We start from the raw sequence: 16,450 nt of genomic DNA on the forward strand, positions 1-16,450 counted from the left end.
TATTTCTAGGTTTTACAAAGAGAATTGAAGGAAAACCAGGTTGGTGTCTCAGTTGTTTTCAGTCAAGTTATATCCAAATTACGCGCTCTTTACGCTATTTTACGATGAAAATACGGGAAAAGTGTCTTGATTTTGATTGTCAATTGCTAATGAATGAAATATTTTCGCGATGTGTCAGTTTTTGCACGGAACATTAGAAATATTGAAAAAATATTTTTTTTAAGCTTTTACCAAAAAGAATCGACTGGGAAGGCAGGGAACACGAAAGAAGTTATGAAAATTTGGTATGTTTTGAAAATGCCATATTTCCATGTTTTTGCATGTGACATGCATTGGTGTGTGTTTTTCAGTGTTTTCGTTTCATTTATATAGCTCATATATAACATTACACATTTGGGGAAACCAAACGTGTCACCATATTCGATTTTTTCTGTTTTTACACTTTGTAAAGTAATTTAGCATGGATTCTAATAAACATTTTCTGGGGAGATTATCATATCTTCAGTGCAAGGTCATTTCTCTCTGATGTCACACGCCTTTTCATTTCTCTCGATTTTGATTGGCTGAACACAAGTTCAAAGGTAAGATGTAGTTAAAGGGTTTGAATTCTTATTGGCTCTCATTGACATAATGCAGGGGTCAGAAAGGTTAAATTTTCTATTCAAGTAAGAGGCTCACAAAGGGGAGTACTTTAGTGACCAACTTGGCTGTTTTATTGTAATTCTTTTTTTAAAGGTGGCTTTCTATTGTCAGTCAGTTTGTTATACATGAAGAATCAAAATATTATTTTCTAAATTATGAAATTCAATTCCTTTCATGGACGCTCTTCATTGTAAAGAATTTTTCTCATTTCATATTTTTATTTTTATTTTTTTTTTAAATAAATTTTCAACTTCTTTTTTTAATTCATAGTATATTTGTCCATTTTTAGCCCACCTCAACAAAGTTGGGGGAGCTTATGTAATACCCTCGGCCTGGGCATCCCAAGGTTAAAGTTTTTGGTGCAGTTTTCTTTTCAAGTACTTCTGAGCCCTATATTAATCAGAGATGCATGGAGGATGCTTCTATTATGTTTCATTGTACCAGTCAAGGTTTCAGATGCTGCAATTTCAGCTGTAGAATGACCAGGTTAATGTTTTTGGAGCAGGTTAAAGTTCTTAAAGCAGGTTAATGTTTTTTGAGCAGGTCTCATTTCCAAGTAACTATAAGCCCTATATTGACCAAACTTGCATGGATGATACATATAAGGATGCACAATACCATGCTTGCTTCGGATGCTGGATCTGACCTACATTTTCCTGATGAGTGACTAGGTTAAAGTTTTTGGAGCAGGTCTCATTTCCAAGTAACTATACGCCCTATGTTGACCAAACTTACATGGATGATACATCTAAGGATGCACACTACTGGACTTGCTTCGGATGCTGGATCTGACCAGGGACCTATATACTAACGGGATAGGCAACTCTCGCAAGTCCAGTGTTTTCAATAAGATTTTCAATAGAAGGAAATATATTTGGAACAGCAGGAAACCAATCTCGGCGAGGGGTCAGGGGGCTGCCTCAGGCCTCCAGCGGGTCTTGGGCGGAGCCCTGGTAGGGGGCCCAGGGGGGCGAAGCCCCCCGGCTGAAAACGAATATTGGCATTTTTGACTCATTTTTTTTACCTCTCAGGCCAATAAATTTTTCACATTTCTGTCACTATCAATTACCAAATTTTACCTAATAAAGCCATTTAGAAAACAATTTGTACCCTTTCACTGATTTGTTATATCGACTTTTGACAGACTGATTTTTTTTTTCCTGAAAACTAGGTGTCTGTAAAAACATTAAGACAACTTAAGTATGAAATTCTAGCACAGACAATGTTTGTGCTAGAATTTCATACTGAAAATGCTACTTTATTAGTCCCTTTCACATTAACTGGTCAAAAAAATTGTTCAAAATTAAGGAAATAATTTATTTAAAAATTTAAGAACTTTTTAACACGTAGTGACGTACAATACCCCCCTAAAATTGAAATATTCTGCAATCTTAGACTAAAATATCATAAACCTTTTCAATTTATTTACTATTTTGTACAGATTGTCGGAACGAAATAATTAAGAAAATGGATACAAATACAAACTACTAGTACATAAAAACCTTCTTAAATGTGAAATGTTACACTGTTCCTGTATTTCAAGAGAGCTAACACAAATAAACAAAAATACAAATTTACATTTTCAATTTGAGGAAATCTGTAAGAATTAATTCCTATGCCCCACGTCTGAGTCAGGATTAAAAAATTAAGACTTTAATTTGTAAGGTCTTAAAATTACATCAGTCTAGATATAAATAGTTGCTGTTGTAATAATCTTTAAATAGCTTGTGGAGTGACAGTGAATGTTAAAAAAAACCAAAAAACATTTATTAAATTATTTTCCTGTTCGACATTTTAGGCCGTCGATACCTAGTGCTTGCGTCAATGAAACCCCAAATTCTCAATAATCTTGATCATATCCTGTATAGCTAAAGTTAAATCGCGATAGTTGAGTTGTGAATTTTATATGAGGTTGGAATTATTCATTAAAAATTTATTCTTTAAACTTTACTCTCGCAAGTTATAGCTTGTTCAGTAGTTGTAGTACGTATTGGATCAAATCAGACTTCCATGAAAAAGAGCGCACTCAAGGGAAGTTACTCTATATCATGTAGATAGTCGCGATAAAATCTACAGATTTCGCGTACCAACCCCGGCAAAATCCCAATTACGGAATTCTCACAGCCGGCAAAATTTCTCGTGCAGGCGGTTAATTTTGTCGGTTGCCGGCTCTTATTGAAAACACTGAAGTCTCGCGATAGCTCGTAAGTTGCGGGATTTCGTTAGTCACTTTTAATTAAATATATTTCTTTGCTATCAAATATTTCAGAATAAAATCTTAATTTATCTATCGAAAAATTATTCAAGATTTGTTATTAGCACTGTTTTTATTCCTTATCTTAGTAGTAATTACGTTTATTTAAAAATCAGTAGGTGCCCCTGATCGGCCATATTTCCGAGAAATCGCCGATTTTGGTAGTTGTTTACTTAATATCTAATTTATTTTATAATATGTGCTTTAAAATTTATTAAATATCCATTCTGATACACAAAAAGAACAGATTACATTAATCAGAAAACAAGCTTTTTACTGGGAAAAAACGTAGTTTGAAAAAATTGTAGTGTTGTGTGTGCCGTTTTGGATAAATAAACATGGCGCTGAAGGAGTTGCCTATCCCGTTAGTATATAGGTCCCTGATCTGACCTACATTTAAAATGAGTGACCAGGTTAAAGTTTTTTGAGCAGGTCTCATTTCCAAGTAACTACATGTATAAGTTCTGTGTTGAACAAAGTTGCATGGATGATACATCTAAGAATGCACACTACTGGACTTGCTTCAGATGCTGGATCTGACCTACGTTTTCCAGATGAGTGACCAGGTTAAAGTTTTTTGAGCAGGTCTCATTTCCAAGTAACTTTAAAGCTCTATGTTGACCAAACTTGCATGGATGATACATCTAAAGATGCACACTATCAGGCTTGTTTTGGATGCTGTATCTGACCAACATTTTCCAGATGAATGACCAGGTTAAAGTAAACTATAAGGGCTATCTGAACCAAACTTGCTTGGATGATGCATCTCAGGATGAACACTCTCAAACTTGCTTCAGATGCTGGATATGACTTACATTTTCTGGATGAGTGACTAGTTTAAAGGTTTTAGGTTAGTCCATTCCCAAGTGACTGCAAGCCATATTGGTCCAAATTTGCATAAATGTCACATTTAGGGATGCATACTACTAGATTATTAGTTTGGGACTTTGCCTTACTTAAAAACAATATTCGTTGAGGTGAGCTCTGTAATCTCTGATTACCTATGTTTTCAATTTGTTTTTCTCTTTATAAATTGACAGCACACAAATTTACATTCACTGTTCACTAGCAATTGCACATGTGTAATACATTGTTTTTTTTCTCTTAAGGTGGAACTAAACAGACACATTAAATCAGACCACCTGTTAAAGATATGTCAGCGGCTGGGGCCCCTCCTGGACAAAGAGGTCAAACCCAGTGTCTGTGGTGTCCAGTCTCTACTGGGGGCAGGGAGTCAGTCCCTCCTCAGGACAAAAGAAGGTAAAAGCCATTAAAGTTAATGTCAAATACACAAGAAATAATATTTGTAAAATACAACTTACTCATTTTAGGGCTGGGACAGTACTGACCCTAGCCAATCTGATACGAATCATGATACCTAGGACACGATCCGATTCATATCACAATGCTTTGGAGTTCGATAAAAACTAGAAAATCGGGTTTCAAAGTTATTCAGTTTTCAAAATAAATCAGTGAAATACCACTTTAGTTTACTTTTGAATGACTTATTGAGATAACATTAGGGTGAATTCACCATGCATCGGACACCCTTGCACTTCAACAAGTTCTAGCGATATCGCTACCGACCGAATATTATCAAAATGGAACTTAACATGTAGTATGTGGTTAAATCATAAATTTTTGACACATTCGTGCCCTATTTATTGAGAAAATATCATTAAAAACCGATTTTTTCGAAATAAGTCAGAATTCACCATGGATCAGACAATATTCACCATGCATCGGACATACGATATTTATACCAGAAAAATATCATACCTTGATCTCGGTGCTTTAAAATTACTGATATCGAAACATTTTTATCTTTTATTAAAAAATTAAACTTCTAATTAAATTTGAATGACCATTTCGATCCACAAATATGAAGAGATTTTAGTTGCATCACATCGCCTTAGAAAGGCTTTACAATGCTAGTAATATGGCAACTCGCGCCTTTGTCTCGTGGGTTAAAATAATCTAGTTTAAAGAAGTAAATTGAGTCCACTTCTAGTCGTCATATATCGATAATTTGTATTTTCACTGAAAATTTAGAGTTTCTATTTTCTATTTCCGTAAAAAACAGCTGTCATTTGGGTTTTACATGAAAATGGAAGTGATTACCCATGCATCGGAAAGTGTCCGATGCATGGTTAATTTGTGTCCGATGTACGGTGAAATTAACATACTAGTAAAAGACAACTCTAAAAATTATTTTACAAACATTGAAGTAAAATTTTTGAAAAATTTCTGTAAAATTATCAATCATTGATAAATTTTACCTAAGTCCGACTCGTTCCGTTGAAGTCTATTTAAAAGAGCGACAACTCTAAAAATTGCAAAATCGTAAAATTCTGGTTACTCCCCTTTGATGATGCAAAATATGATGTAATTTCAATGCCATTCTTGTGGTATTTTTATCACAACATGGAAATAAAAATCGGCATCATTAAAAAGTTTATATCTTTACCTTTAAGACAGAAACAAGTAAAAACACGGGGAGACTCGGGTTCAATGAAAGTTTATTGCTGAAAGTTGTCCGAAGCAAGGTATGTGTCCGATGCATGGTTAACTCACCCTATCTAAAAAATTTTCTGGTAGGCAAAGAATATATTGGGTCCATCTTTAGATGAACTTACAGAAAATTCAAAGAAATGCTTGATACTATGATCAGGGGCGTATATACATCCCTGCTACGATCGACAGTGGCCACAAATCCTTAGCTAAAAACATTCCAACAATTCTATTCAATGCTTTATCTATCGGACAGTCAATGAAATATTTTGAAAACTCAAATTCTACAAGGCGTAATTGTCCAATTAATTGTCTGCAACTCATTAACCTTAACTTTTTCGATCTCACTGTCAGTCAGTATTACTAAGACAGCTACGAGATGAGGACGAAATGGGTGGGTGACACCAAACAATGATGGTCTGCATTGGTAGTGTATCTAGTGTACTTCAATTGTGTGTCTCAAAAATTGCAAATTACCATGTGTTATCTGTGTTAAAAACACAATTTCCTTCATACACTTTAACTTCATATATTTACTTTGGTCTGGCACCATTTTGTGTACTTTTATATTCATTGCAGCAGACCAGATATTAATGAAGTATGACTGTAGGACATTTTTTTGAAAAAAAGTTAGAAAACTTAAAGTCAGGTATCGTTCTAATAGATGTAAGTGTTTGATCTGTAGATCACGAAAATAATTATTAAAATCGCGGCGCTTGATGCATCGGTAGATCGTCCCATCCATAAAACACATTACACGTTAAAAAATGTATACATTGTATTTACATTATTGAAAATTCCTCATGATTATGGATTTTTTCACAAAAATGGAGAATACCATCAACATAAAAAAGCCAGAGTGAAATGGTTCAACGTAGTATTTTTCGCTGTTTTGATAAACGGTACAAAATCTCCATTTTTGGTTCATTAGCTCTACTGGTCAGAGACCAGAAGAGCTTATGCGATAGTAAGGTGTCTGTCGTCCGTCCGTCTGTCTGTCTGTAAACAATTTTTCAAAATGCTACTCCTCCCACAGATTTGGTCTGATTTCAATATAACATGGCACACAAATAGACTACAATAAGATACATAATTCTGTATAGCAGTTTTTGATTTCAATGAACTGTGTTGCCATGGTTACTAAAAATAGAGATTTCTGTGAAAAACTTTCAAAACACTACTTCTCCTACAGTTTTGATCTGATTTCATTATTACTTGGCACACAAGTAGACTAAAATAAAATGCATAATATTATTTATCGTTTTTTGATTTCAATGAACGGTGTTGCCATGGTTACTAAAAATAGAAATATCTCTGAAATACTTTCAAAACGCTATTCCTCCTACAGTTTTGATTCGATTTCAGTATAACGTGGCACACAATTAGACTACACTAAGATACATAATTTTTTGTATCGGTTTTTGATTTCAATGAACGGTGTTGCCATGGTTACAAAAAAAGAGATTTCTGGGAAATTCTTTCAAAATGCCACTCCTCCTACAGTTTTGATCTGATTTCAATATAACTTAGCACACAAGTAGACTACACTAAGATACATAATTCTATATATCGGATTTTGATTTCGATGAACTGTGTTGCCATGTTACTAAAAATAGAAATTTCCTTAAAATACTTTCAAAATGCTACTCCTCCTACAGCATGTACAGTTTTGGTCTGATTTTAGTATAACTTGGCACACAATTAGACTACACTAAGATACACAATTCTCTTACCAGTTTTGGATTTCGATGAACAATGTTGCCAAAGTTACTAAAAATAGAAATTTCTTGAAATACTTTCAAAATGCTATTCCTCCTACACTTTTTATCTGATTTCAGTATAACTTGGCATACAACTATAAGTAGACTACACTGAGATACATAATTGTCATTACTGTTTTTTGATTTTGTTGAATGATGTTGCCATGGTTACTTAAATCGAAATTTCTGTAAAATTATTTTAAAAAGGGTACTCCTCCTACAGTTTTAGTCTGATTGCAATAAATCTTGCTTTAAAAAGAGACTAAACCAAGGATCATTATTCTATTTATTGCTGTTGCAAAGTTTCAAGTCCAAGTGGTACTTTTATCTTCCTTTATAAATACAACCAGTAGAGCTACAGTCTTGTGAGAGACTGGTTTTTCGGTTGGGATTGTTATTCAGTCAGGTTTCCTAAAAACATGCTAAACAGAACACTTAAATTTTAAAAACAAGATTTTTGAGGACTTATAGTTTGTAGAATAATGATTAACAGACAATTCCTTCTAATCAATTTCTTCTAGTTGATTTGCACGTAGATTTAATTAGTGGTTTTAATGAAACAAAACATTAAAAAAAACTTTTAATTTCTTTCTATCAAAATATACTGTATCGAAAATAATGTACCCTGACAAAATTATACGATACGAATCGTATCATGAAGGATTGTTTCTCCCTTGTCAAAATTACCCATGTAACATACATATATTGACTATTAAGTGTTGCAAAATAATGAAAGTACCACAGGGATCAAACCATACTATGATATATTGTTACACAAGGTTCTGTCCTGTATATGAATTTTTTTTATTGGTACAAGAGGGTACAGGAGTGTTTCAAGCTCTATATAGTAAAATGTAGAAGGTTTAGAGATAACAGTGATAAGTCTCACAGATATAGTAGACAAGACAAATCATGAACAGGACAAAAACATGGAAACACTATAGGTGGGATCAGATATCTAGGAGGAGTAAGCATCCCCTATAGACAGGTCACACCTGCCATGAGCCCTACGTATTGATCAGGTAGATGGACTACTCCGTTATCAAATTTATTATAAAAGCAATGACCTAACGAATGGTATGAGACATGTCAGACAAAATATGACCCAATGATAGGTTGTATTTACAAACAAGTTCATTATAAGGACCGTAGAATTTGCAAAAAGAAAGGGGTTGTTGAATTCCCAGTAACATCAACTTATTCGTCAGTAGCTTGCCACAGGTTAAAAAACTGATTGTATGCAGAGCATGCTCTTGCATATCACTTCAGTTGGGAGACATAAACATAATATGGGTTTTTGGAGCAGATTTCATTCTAAAGTAACTTAAAGCCCTTTCTTGACCAAACTTGCAGGGATGATAATCTAAGGATGCACACTACTGTACTTGCACTGGATACTTAATCAGACCTACATTTTCCAGATGAATGACCATGAAGACCAGGTTAGAGATTTTAAAGCAGGTCAGTTACCAAGAAACTATAAGGCCTGTCTGAACCAAACTTGCATCAATGATGCAACAAGGCATGCACACTATCAGAGTTGCTTCAGCTGCTGGATTTTACCTACCATTTTCTGGATGAGTGATCAAGTTAAAGGTTTTGGAGCAGGTTCATTCCAGTTTAATTTTAAGCCCTTCATAGAGCAAACTTGCATTGAAAGTACATCTAAGGATGCACCCTACTAGACTTTCTTCGGATGCTTGATCTGATTTGAGCTTTCTGGATAAGTGATCAGTTAAAGATTTTTGAGCAGATTCATTCCAAAGTAACTATAAGGCCTACGTTGACCAAACATATATGATTGATGATGCAAGGGATGCACATTATAGGACTTGCTATGTCTGCTAGCTCTGACCCACATTTTCTGGATGAGTGTCCAGTTTAAAGTTTTTAGAACGTCAAGTCCATTCCCAAGAACCTGCAAGCCCTAACTAAACCAGAATTGCATAATTGTTGCATCTAGGGATGGAAACTACTAGATTATTAGTGTAATGTGGGACTTTGCCTTAATTAAGATAATATTTGATGAGATGAGCTCTGTAATCTTTGATAACATATGTTTTGAATTGGGAATGAAGCCTTTCAACGACCCCAAACAGACCTCAAGAGTCATGTTAAGTGTGACATTGAAATGTGTATCTTTTTTTCCACAGGTATAGAGAACCCAGTATGGACCCCACCCACCCACACAGTGACCCATCATCAGCGTCCACTCTATCCTCCCAAAAATCTTGTCTGTCCAGCATTTGGTAAATCATGATATCTTTCAAATTACAGTCAAGAAGAATGAGTATTTAATTTAACTGTATAATAAATTTATGAATTGTCAACTTGTGCCAAATACAAAAGTTATTTCGAAAAGTAAATATTACAAAAAAATACAAGAATGATAAAATCCATGATATAGAACCCTAATGATATACTTAATAATACTTGCAGTTTATGTCATGCGGGGGAGGGAAATGTCTGGACAAGCTCGCAATGACCATCTCTGTCCTAACAACTTCTACACAAAAGTCAACATGCATGCCCGTAAGCTTGGACATTTGTCTGCTGTGTACTGTGTATCATTTGACAGGACAGGGCACTACATATTTACAGTAAGTTGTACTGATTGGAGGGATGTATTTTTACAGTGAGTTTTTACATGTATAGTACTTACTTGAGGGTTCATTTCTGTATTAAGTTTAAATACAGTCAAACTTATCTTGAACTTATGTCTATCTTCACGGGACCAAGAAAATATTTTGAGATATTCGAGGATTCAAGATATCCAGGGTAGAATAGTTGAGAGATAAGCACTTGGGACTACAAAATCATTTCGAAATATCCATGGCATTCAAGATATCTGTGTTCGAGATACTGAAGTTCAACTGTACTAACAGTTTTCTCCAAAATGAAGGAGCGCTTCATACATGTATAATTTACAATTTGTTTATACTGTTAAGTTAAATGTAACTTACATATTGACAGTAAGTTATTAATTCATGCAGTATAAAGCTGTATGTACATGTATATGTATATTGAGAGAGAAGGGCCATGTATACATATATTTAAAGTAAGTTAATACAGACTTCACAAGACTTTACATATTTACTGTAAGCTTATAATAAAAAGAAGTGTGGTGTTTTACAATTAGGGAGCTGATGACGCATTAATCAAAATCTGGAGGGCATGTAATGGTCGACTCCTGGCTACTCTCAGGGGACATAACTCAGAGATCACTGACATAGCTGTGAACTATGAGAATACACTGCTAGCCTCAGGAAGCTGTGATAAAACAATTAGGGTGTGGTGTTTGAGGACAAAGGCACCCATAGCAGTACTACAGAGTCATACAGGGACCATCACTTCACTTCAGGTTAGTGGGAGGAGGGAGAATTGGGGGGGAGGTCAAGGGTGGATGAATGCAGGGGGTTTAAAGCAGAATATTATGGTTTTGAGAAAAATGAATTAAGATGTACACAAAAGGTTTTTGCATTGTTAAATTGTTAAGTATACACATATTTCATAATCATTATATTTATTTTGTCTACTGGAATTTTTAACAAGGAATGTATTTGGCTGATCTACAAACTAAAAAAATAGTTTTCTTTGAAAAATAAATGTAAATACAATATATGCATTATACAAAAGATAATTTAGTATGTTATTAATTAGAGGTGTAACGATACAGCAATACATCGATTGTATTGATCACAAGGGCTCACGATACGCATATCGTATCGCCATGTATGTATCATGATACAGTACAAGATCATTTTCATTGTTTTATTAGAAACTTCTAAATACAAACTAACAAATTTTAATGTTTTAAAATGGCTGAAAAAATGTAGCAAAGAAAAAATACAATGTCAAGACTATAAATCCACCTTTTATTAACTTAGTCTTTGGTCAGAAGTATCAAGATATTCTTCTTATATTATCTATAACTGTGGAGGTTAGCAAAGAATAATATGTTAAGATAACGGTTATTTAAGTCAATTGTTCACAGCTATATCATGATACATGTTGTATCGCATGGCCATATTGTGATATGTATCATATCGTTAGGTAGCTTGCGATACTCAGGCCTATTATTAATGATAACAGAGAAACCTTACCAACAAAATCAATTCAGACCAGTTTAAAGTATAGTATTTTGTTGTTTTTTTCAGTTTTGCCCCCAGGCCAAGGGTGAGTCCCGGGTCTTGATGTCAACAGGAGGTGACGGCTGTGTCTGTTTCTGGGTCTGGGACGTGACCACAAACACATTTAAGTAAGAATTCAACAATTTTCTGTTTGTTTTCACTTTTGTGATATCAAAAAAACTGATAAGTTCTTCAAGAGCTAATTTTGTCATTAAGGTCGGAATCAATTTCTGATGTAAATTACAGCAATAAATATGATAAATATAACTAGTATGTATACTCCATTGCTTCATCATATTGGATAGAAAATACCAGATTAAACAAGAAGAATTATAAGGGTAGTGTAGTTCAGCACTTATACCATCTTTCCCATATTTACAGTCCTAAACCTCACAAGTTTATAGAGCGGTCAAGGGCTGGAGCTCAGATGTTATGCTCCTCCTTCAGTCCTGGGGGTGTATTCCTGGCCACAGGAAGTGCTGATCATGTAATCAGGGTTTACTTCTTGCACTCTACAAAACCAGAGAAAATCTGTGAGCTGGAGTCACACACAGTAAGTGATATGAACCTTTATAGATCTTATTTTGGAACTCTATTTGAGTTAGCTTGTTCATTGTCCTTTAAAAAGATATTTTCTGGATATGTTATTTAATAGATAAAACATATCAGTTCATTTCTAAATTGAAGATTTTTTTTTGTGATTTAAACCCTTCAAGGATAGCCCTTACATGTACATGGATATTTCTGCCTTTTAATTCTTCTGGTTCCATTTATTCTGCAGTTTGAGTTTAAATATGTTATTTTTAAAATTTCACAGAAAATTGTTAGCTGCAGAAAGAACCTTTTGTGAAGTCATCTATTTTTATGGGGAAAATATTCATTGTTTTTGTGATATGAAGAAACTCATAAATTCTAGTCCTCACTGAAATCTTAAGATTTGTAATTGAGAACTCTTCATTCCCTTGACCACAAAATACGTGTAAAATCCCCACAAACCAATATTTTTCTCAACCCATAAAAATTTTGACTCCTAAATGGGGAACTCTCAGGCGCTTAAGAACAAGTTACAATGTATCTTTAAAGTTAATGTCATTTAAATCAAGCTGTTACTTGAGCAAGGCTTTTTGCTCCTTTTAGGACAGAGTAGACAGTATTTGTTACTGTAACCATGGAGATAAGTTTGTCAGTGGGAGTAAGGATGGAACAGCCAGAATATGGAGGTATGACAGACAGGAGTGGAAGGCACTGGTCCTCTACATGAACACAACTCTAGACAGGTATAAAATGATATACAAGTTAATTCATTGAACATTCTAGACATTTTACTAGCAAATAGAATTCAACATGGATAGAAGATATGGAATAAAACAATGAAAACAATGCTAAGTACAATAGACGACTTTCATTTTTGTGAGTGTTATCTCTCTTTATTGGTGTAATGCTCAATTTTCTCACTATATCCTTTGTAACTTGCCTGTAAATATTTTATACCTTCAAACGCATTTGGACTATTTTGTATCGTTCATGTATTCCCATGGTATGGGGCAACACAGACAACTTAATGAACATATATGTACAGATTTAATTTGTAAGATTCTGCCACATAAAGTTTAATAGTAATATTGTAGGAGAAAACAAATGAACCTCCAAAGGGAAATAAGTTTTGTAAATATGAAAGTCTATGGTATTTGAGAATTACTAAATATGAAGTAAAAAAAAAAATGGACACCTTAATTAAAGTTGTACATTGCTTCAAGTCTTGTGCCCTGTTACCTGCAATGGAACCATTTTGATTTATAGATTACCTTGTCATCTTCTACATTTCAGCTCAAACAAAATTGATTTAGAAGACATTAAAAAATATTGTGTTACCATGGTATCCTGGAATATGGACGACTCCTTGGTGATTACTGCAGTCAATGATTTTTCTGTCAAACTTTGGAATTCCCACACTGGCAAGCTGGTGCATGTACTCAGAGTATGTATCTATTGAAAATAGAGTTTTATTCAACTGTACAAAAGGACATTTTTTTATGCAAAATTTATAATTAATTATAATTGTTGCATGTGAAAAAAAAGTGAAATTTATAAATTTATAGTAGAATTTTGTTCAATGTTTAAATTTAAAATTTGAAAGATTTTATTATATCAGAGAGTTTACAGTGAAGAGCTTTTGGCATTATACATGTATATCTAAATTGTGGCACTTGTTTTTCAGGCTCATGAAGATGAAATCTTTGTATTGGAGCATTGTCCTACAGAGCCCAGGATTATGTTGAGTGCGGGCCATGATGGGAATATCGTTATCTGGGACCTCATCAAGGGGGAGAAAATCAAGTCCTTCTTTAACATGGTATTACAAAAAATGTATTATCTTGAATTTTAAACATTTATTTTAAAAATTCAGGTAACCATTATAATCAAAGAGGAGTCAATCATATCTTCTTCTGTAAATATACATAGGACATGCTTAAAGAAAGAACATCAAAATGGGAAAAGATGAATTTATTTTAGTAGATTTCTATCTTCATTTCCACAGGAAATATTTCTACCTTTCCTTTTACATGCATTTGCCTAATTTTTAAGATGATTTGGCAAATAATTATAATTGTGATCTTGCTGAATATTAAAAGTGTGTTTGTTTCTGAATCTTTTAGATAGAGGGCCAGGGACATGGTGCTGTGTTTGACATCAAGTTTGCTCCAGATGGCCTTAGTTTTGCTGCCACAGACTCTCATGGGCACCTGCTTCTGTTTGGATTCGGTTCCAATGAAAAACATAAACAGGTAAATGCATATTTCTGGGGTATGATACATGTATCATCCACTGGATATCAGTAAATTATCTAATTTTGAAGGTTTAGTAGTATAAAAGAGTTCATGTTTATAATTAAGAATACTCATTTTCATTCAGTTCCTTAGGAAAATTAAACTGTTCACTTCTGTAATAAACATCCTTTATGTATTTTTGCAGTCGTTTAACGTCAGAGTTGCCATTAAGATTTTTGTAAATTAATAGGTCCCAGAGGAAGTGTTCTTTCATACTGATTACCGCCCACTGATGCGTGATGCTAATAACTACGTGTTGGACGAGCAGACCCAGCAGCCTCCCCATCTTATGCCCCCTCCCTTCCTTGTGGACATTGATGGTAATCCCTACCCCCCAAGGTTCCAGAAGCTGGTCCCGGGTAGAGAACATTGTAACAATGATCAGTTAATACCACAGATGCAGGTTAACGAAGAAGGTATGGAAAAGTATCAGACTGACATTGAACTATAAAATTCTTCACTTCATGAATTTATCATCATCTTAATTTATTGGTCAATCTTAAAAAATACCAAAGTTGACATTCCTTAGCAACAAACATATTTACATTCCATTCTTAAAATAATGAATTTCTTGATGATCTAAGAATTTGTTTATATACATGTACTTATCCTATATGTTTATTTTCAATTTTCAATTTATATATTGACAACACCATCATACATTGGCATATAGTCATGAATACAACAAACAATATACATAAAAATCCCAGTGAGCATATCAGCTGTGTTGAAGTTTTTCTTTTCTAATATCAAAGCACTTTTTCAGAAAGTTACATATGTTATTGCTGTTAATGGTAACCTCTGATTCCTTCAGGTTCCCAGGAGGTGGTAGGGGATCTTGATGCTCTCATAGATGAGAACCACCCAGAGGAACCACCACATGCTGAGCACCTCCCCACAGAACCACTACCTCAGGACCACCGGCCGAGTATTGACAACATGATTGAACAGTTACAGAGAGAACAGGACCAGCGGATAGCCAGAGAAGGGCTGGAACCCTTAGGAAGTCCTCCACCAGCATTGGGATCACCAAGAGTTCATAGGTCAAACTCAGGTCAGCACTCTAAAGTTTGTTTATTAGATTAAGTTCACTTGAGCCATAGCCACAAGTGACCACAATCTGTCTCCCTGAAAGTTTTGGTCTTCCACATCGTAAACTCCTCTCTAGAAAGTAACAAACTTTTGAGTTTTTTATCCCTTGTCATACTATTGAAAAATTGGGATTTGAGTTTTGTCTTCTTTTTGCTTGTCATAGTTGGCAATGTTGGTGGAAGAAGAATCGGAGAGAGGGAGGGAGTGCGGCAGTCCCTGGGTAATATTTCTCAGAGGGCCACACAATCAGACATTGCAGCCTGGAGTCGCAGAGTGATTGTTAAAGAACTAGACACAGCTGCTTTATCGTAAGTTTACGAGTGATTCAGTGTTTCAAAGAGGTTAAAAGAGGTTAGGCTGAGTTAGGTTAAATGTTTCTAATGAGTGTAGATGTTCATTTTGATTGTTATTACTAATATAAGACAAAATTTGTATAAAATATTTACAGGAGAGATGAAGAACTGAGAATGGCATATGCAAATGAGGAGGCAAAGCATTATATGGCAGAAAGGAAGAAAAAGCCTTGTAATTATGATGTAAGACATGTTTAATCTTTGAGACTTATGTACATGTACTTGTGCAGTTGTATATTTACATGGTAAACCAGATTTGAAAATTATTTTGATTTGAATAGGCTGAATCCAGTGACTCAGGATCTCACATCAAAACTCGACGTAAACACAAAAACCGACGGGACAATGTCGGAAATCAGCGCGAGAACGAGGAGGTGGCAACTAACCGACTGGTGACGCGAGCTCTGTATGATACTGAGGAAGAAGAGGTAAATATACACAATATAACTGACGAAACACTAAGTAGACATGGAATCAGTCTTTATATTTTTTAAATAAATACATTATTACTCTTGACATTTACTGGGGAGGATGTTTTTCTTTCTTTTTACTAATAACTAATGTTGATTTTTAGTCATGTTTTCATGACTGTTAAGTCTGAGTGAGGTTTTCCTGAAATTACAACATCTGTAATACAGATTTTCAAGATACTGATTGAAATAAGTGTACTGGTTTTTAACTTTACAGGAGGAGGAAAATGCTGAAGCCTCTAACTCCGACGTCATGTTCAGCAGTGATGATAATGAAGATGGGTAAGATTAAAGAAAATCAGTTAAAATCCTTAAAACTCTTAACAAAAATATTATTTCTGTAGCATTCAATGTAAATTTGAACTGAAGCTCAATACAGTCAAACTTACCTGTTTCCTAGTAAGACATAA

General features: G+C 34.4%; 1 protein-coding gene across 2 annotated transcripts in view; it reads left to right on the top strand.

Annotated features, from left to right (window-relative positions):
* The window catches only part of LOC133185535 (bromodomain and WD repeat-containing protein 3-like), a 34,246-nt gene that overhangs the window by 381 nt on the left and 17,415 nt on the right, over positions 1-16,450 (top strand). For both annotated transcript variants that reach the window (XM_061320830.1, XM_061320831.1), the window contains exons 3-20: positions 10-39; positions 225-284; positions 4,006-4,156; positions 9,321-9,416; positions 9,607-9,767; positions 10,307-10,528; positions 11,325-11,425; positions 11,679-11,850; positions 12,435-12,574; positions 13,125-13,275; positions 13,516-13,650; positions 13,955-14,083; positions 14,316-14,541; positions 14,940-15,179; positions 15,381-15,525; positions 15,666-15,753; positions 15,852-15,998; positions 16,258-16,322. In XM_061320830.1, the coding sequence (XP_061176814.1) occupies positions 10-39; positions 225-284; positions 4,006-4,156; positions 9,321-9,416; positions 9,607-9,767; positions 10,307-10,528; positions 11,325-11,425; positions 11,679-11,850; positions 12,435-12,574; positions 13,125-13,275; positions 13,516-13,650; positions 13,955-14,083; positions 14,316-14,541; positions 14,940-15,179; positions 15,381-15,525; positions 15,666-15,753; positions 15,852-15,998; positions 16,258-16,322 (2,459 nt within the window). The remainder of the gene's footprint in view (positions 1-9; positions 40-224; positions 285-4,005; positions 4,157-9,320; positions 9,417-9,606; positions 9,768-10,306; positions 10,529-11,324; positions 11,426-11,678; positions 11,851-12,434; positions 12,575-13,124; positions 13,276-13,515; positions 13,651-13,954; positions 14,084-14,315; positions 14,542-14,939; positions 15,180-15,380; positions 15,526-15,665; positions 15,754-15,851; positions 15,999-16,257; positions 16,323-16,450) is intronic.

The sequence above is a fragment of the Saccostrea echinata genome, unplaced genomic scaffold, assembly GCF_033153115.1.
Source record: "Saccostrea echinata isolate AGI-Se365-2 ecotype Australia unplaced genomic scaffold, CSIRO_AGI_Sech_v1 ptg000012l, whole genome shotgun sequence".
In the NCBI taxonomy this organism is placed as follows: Eukaryota; Metazoa; Mollusca; class Bivalvia; order Ostreida; family Ostreidae; genus Saccostrea; species Saccostrea echinata.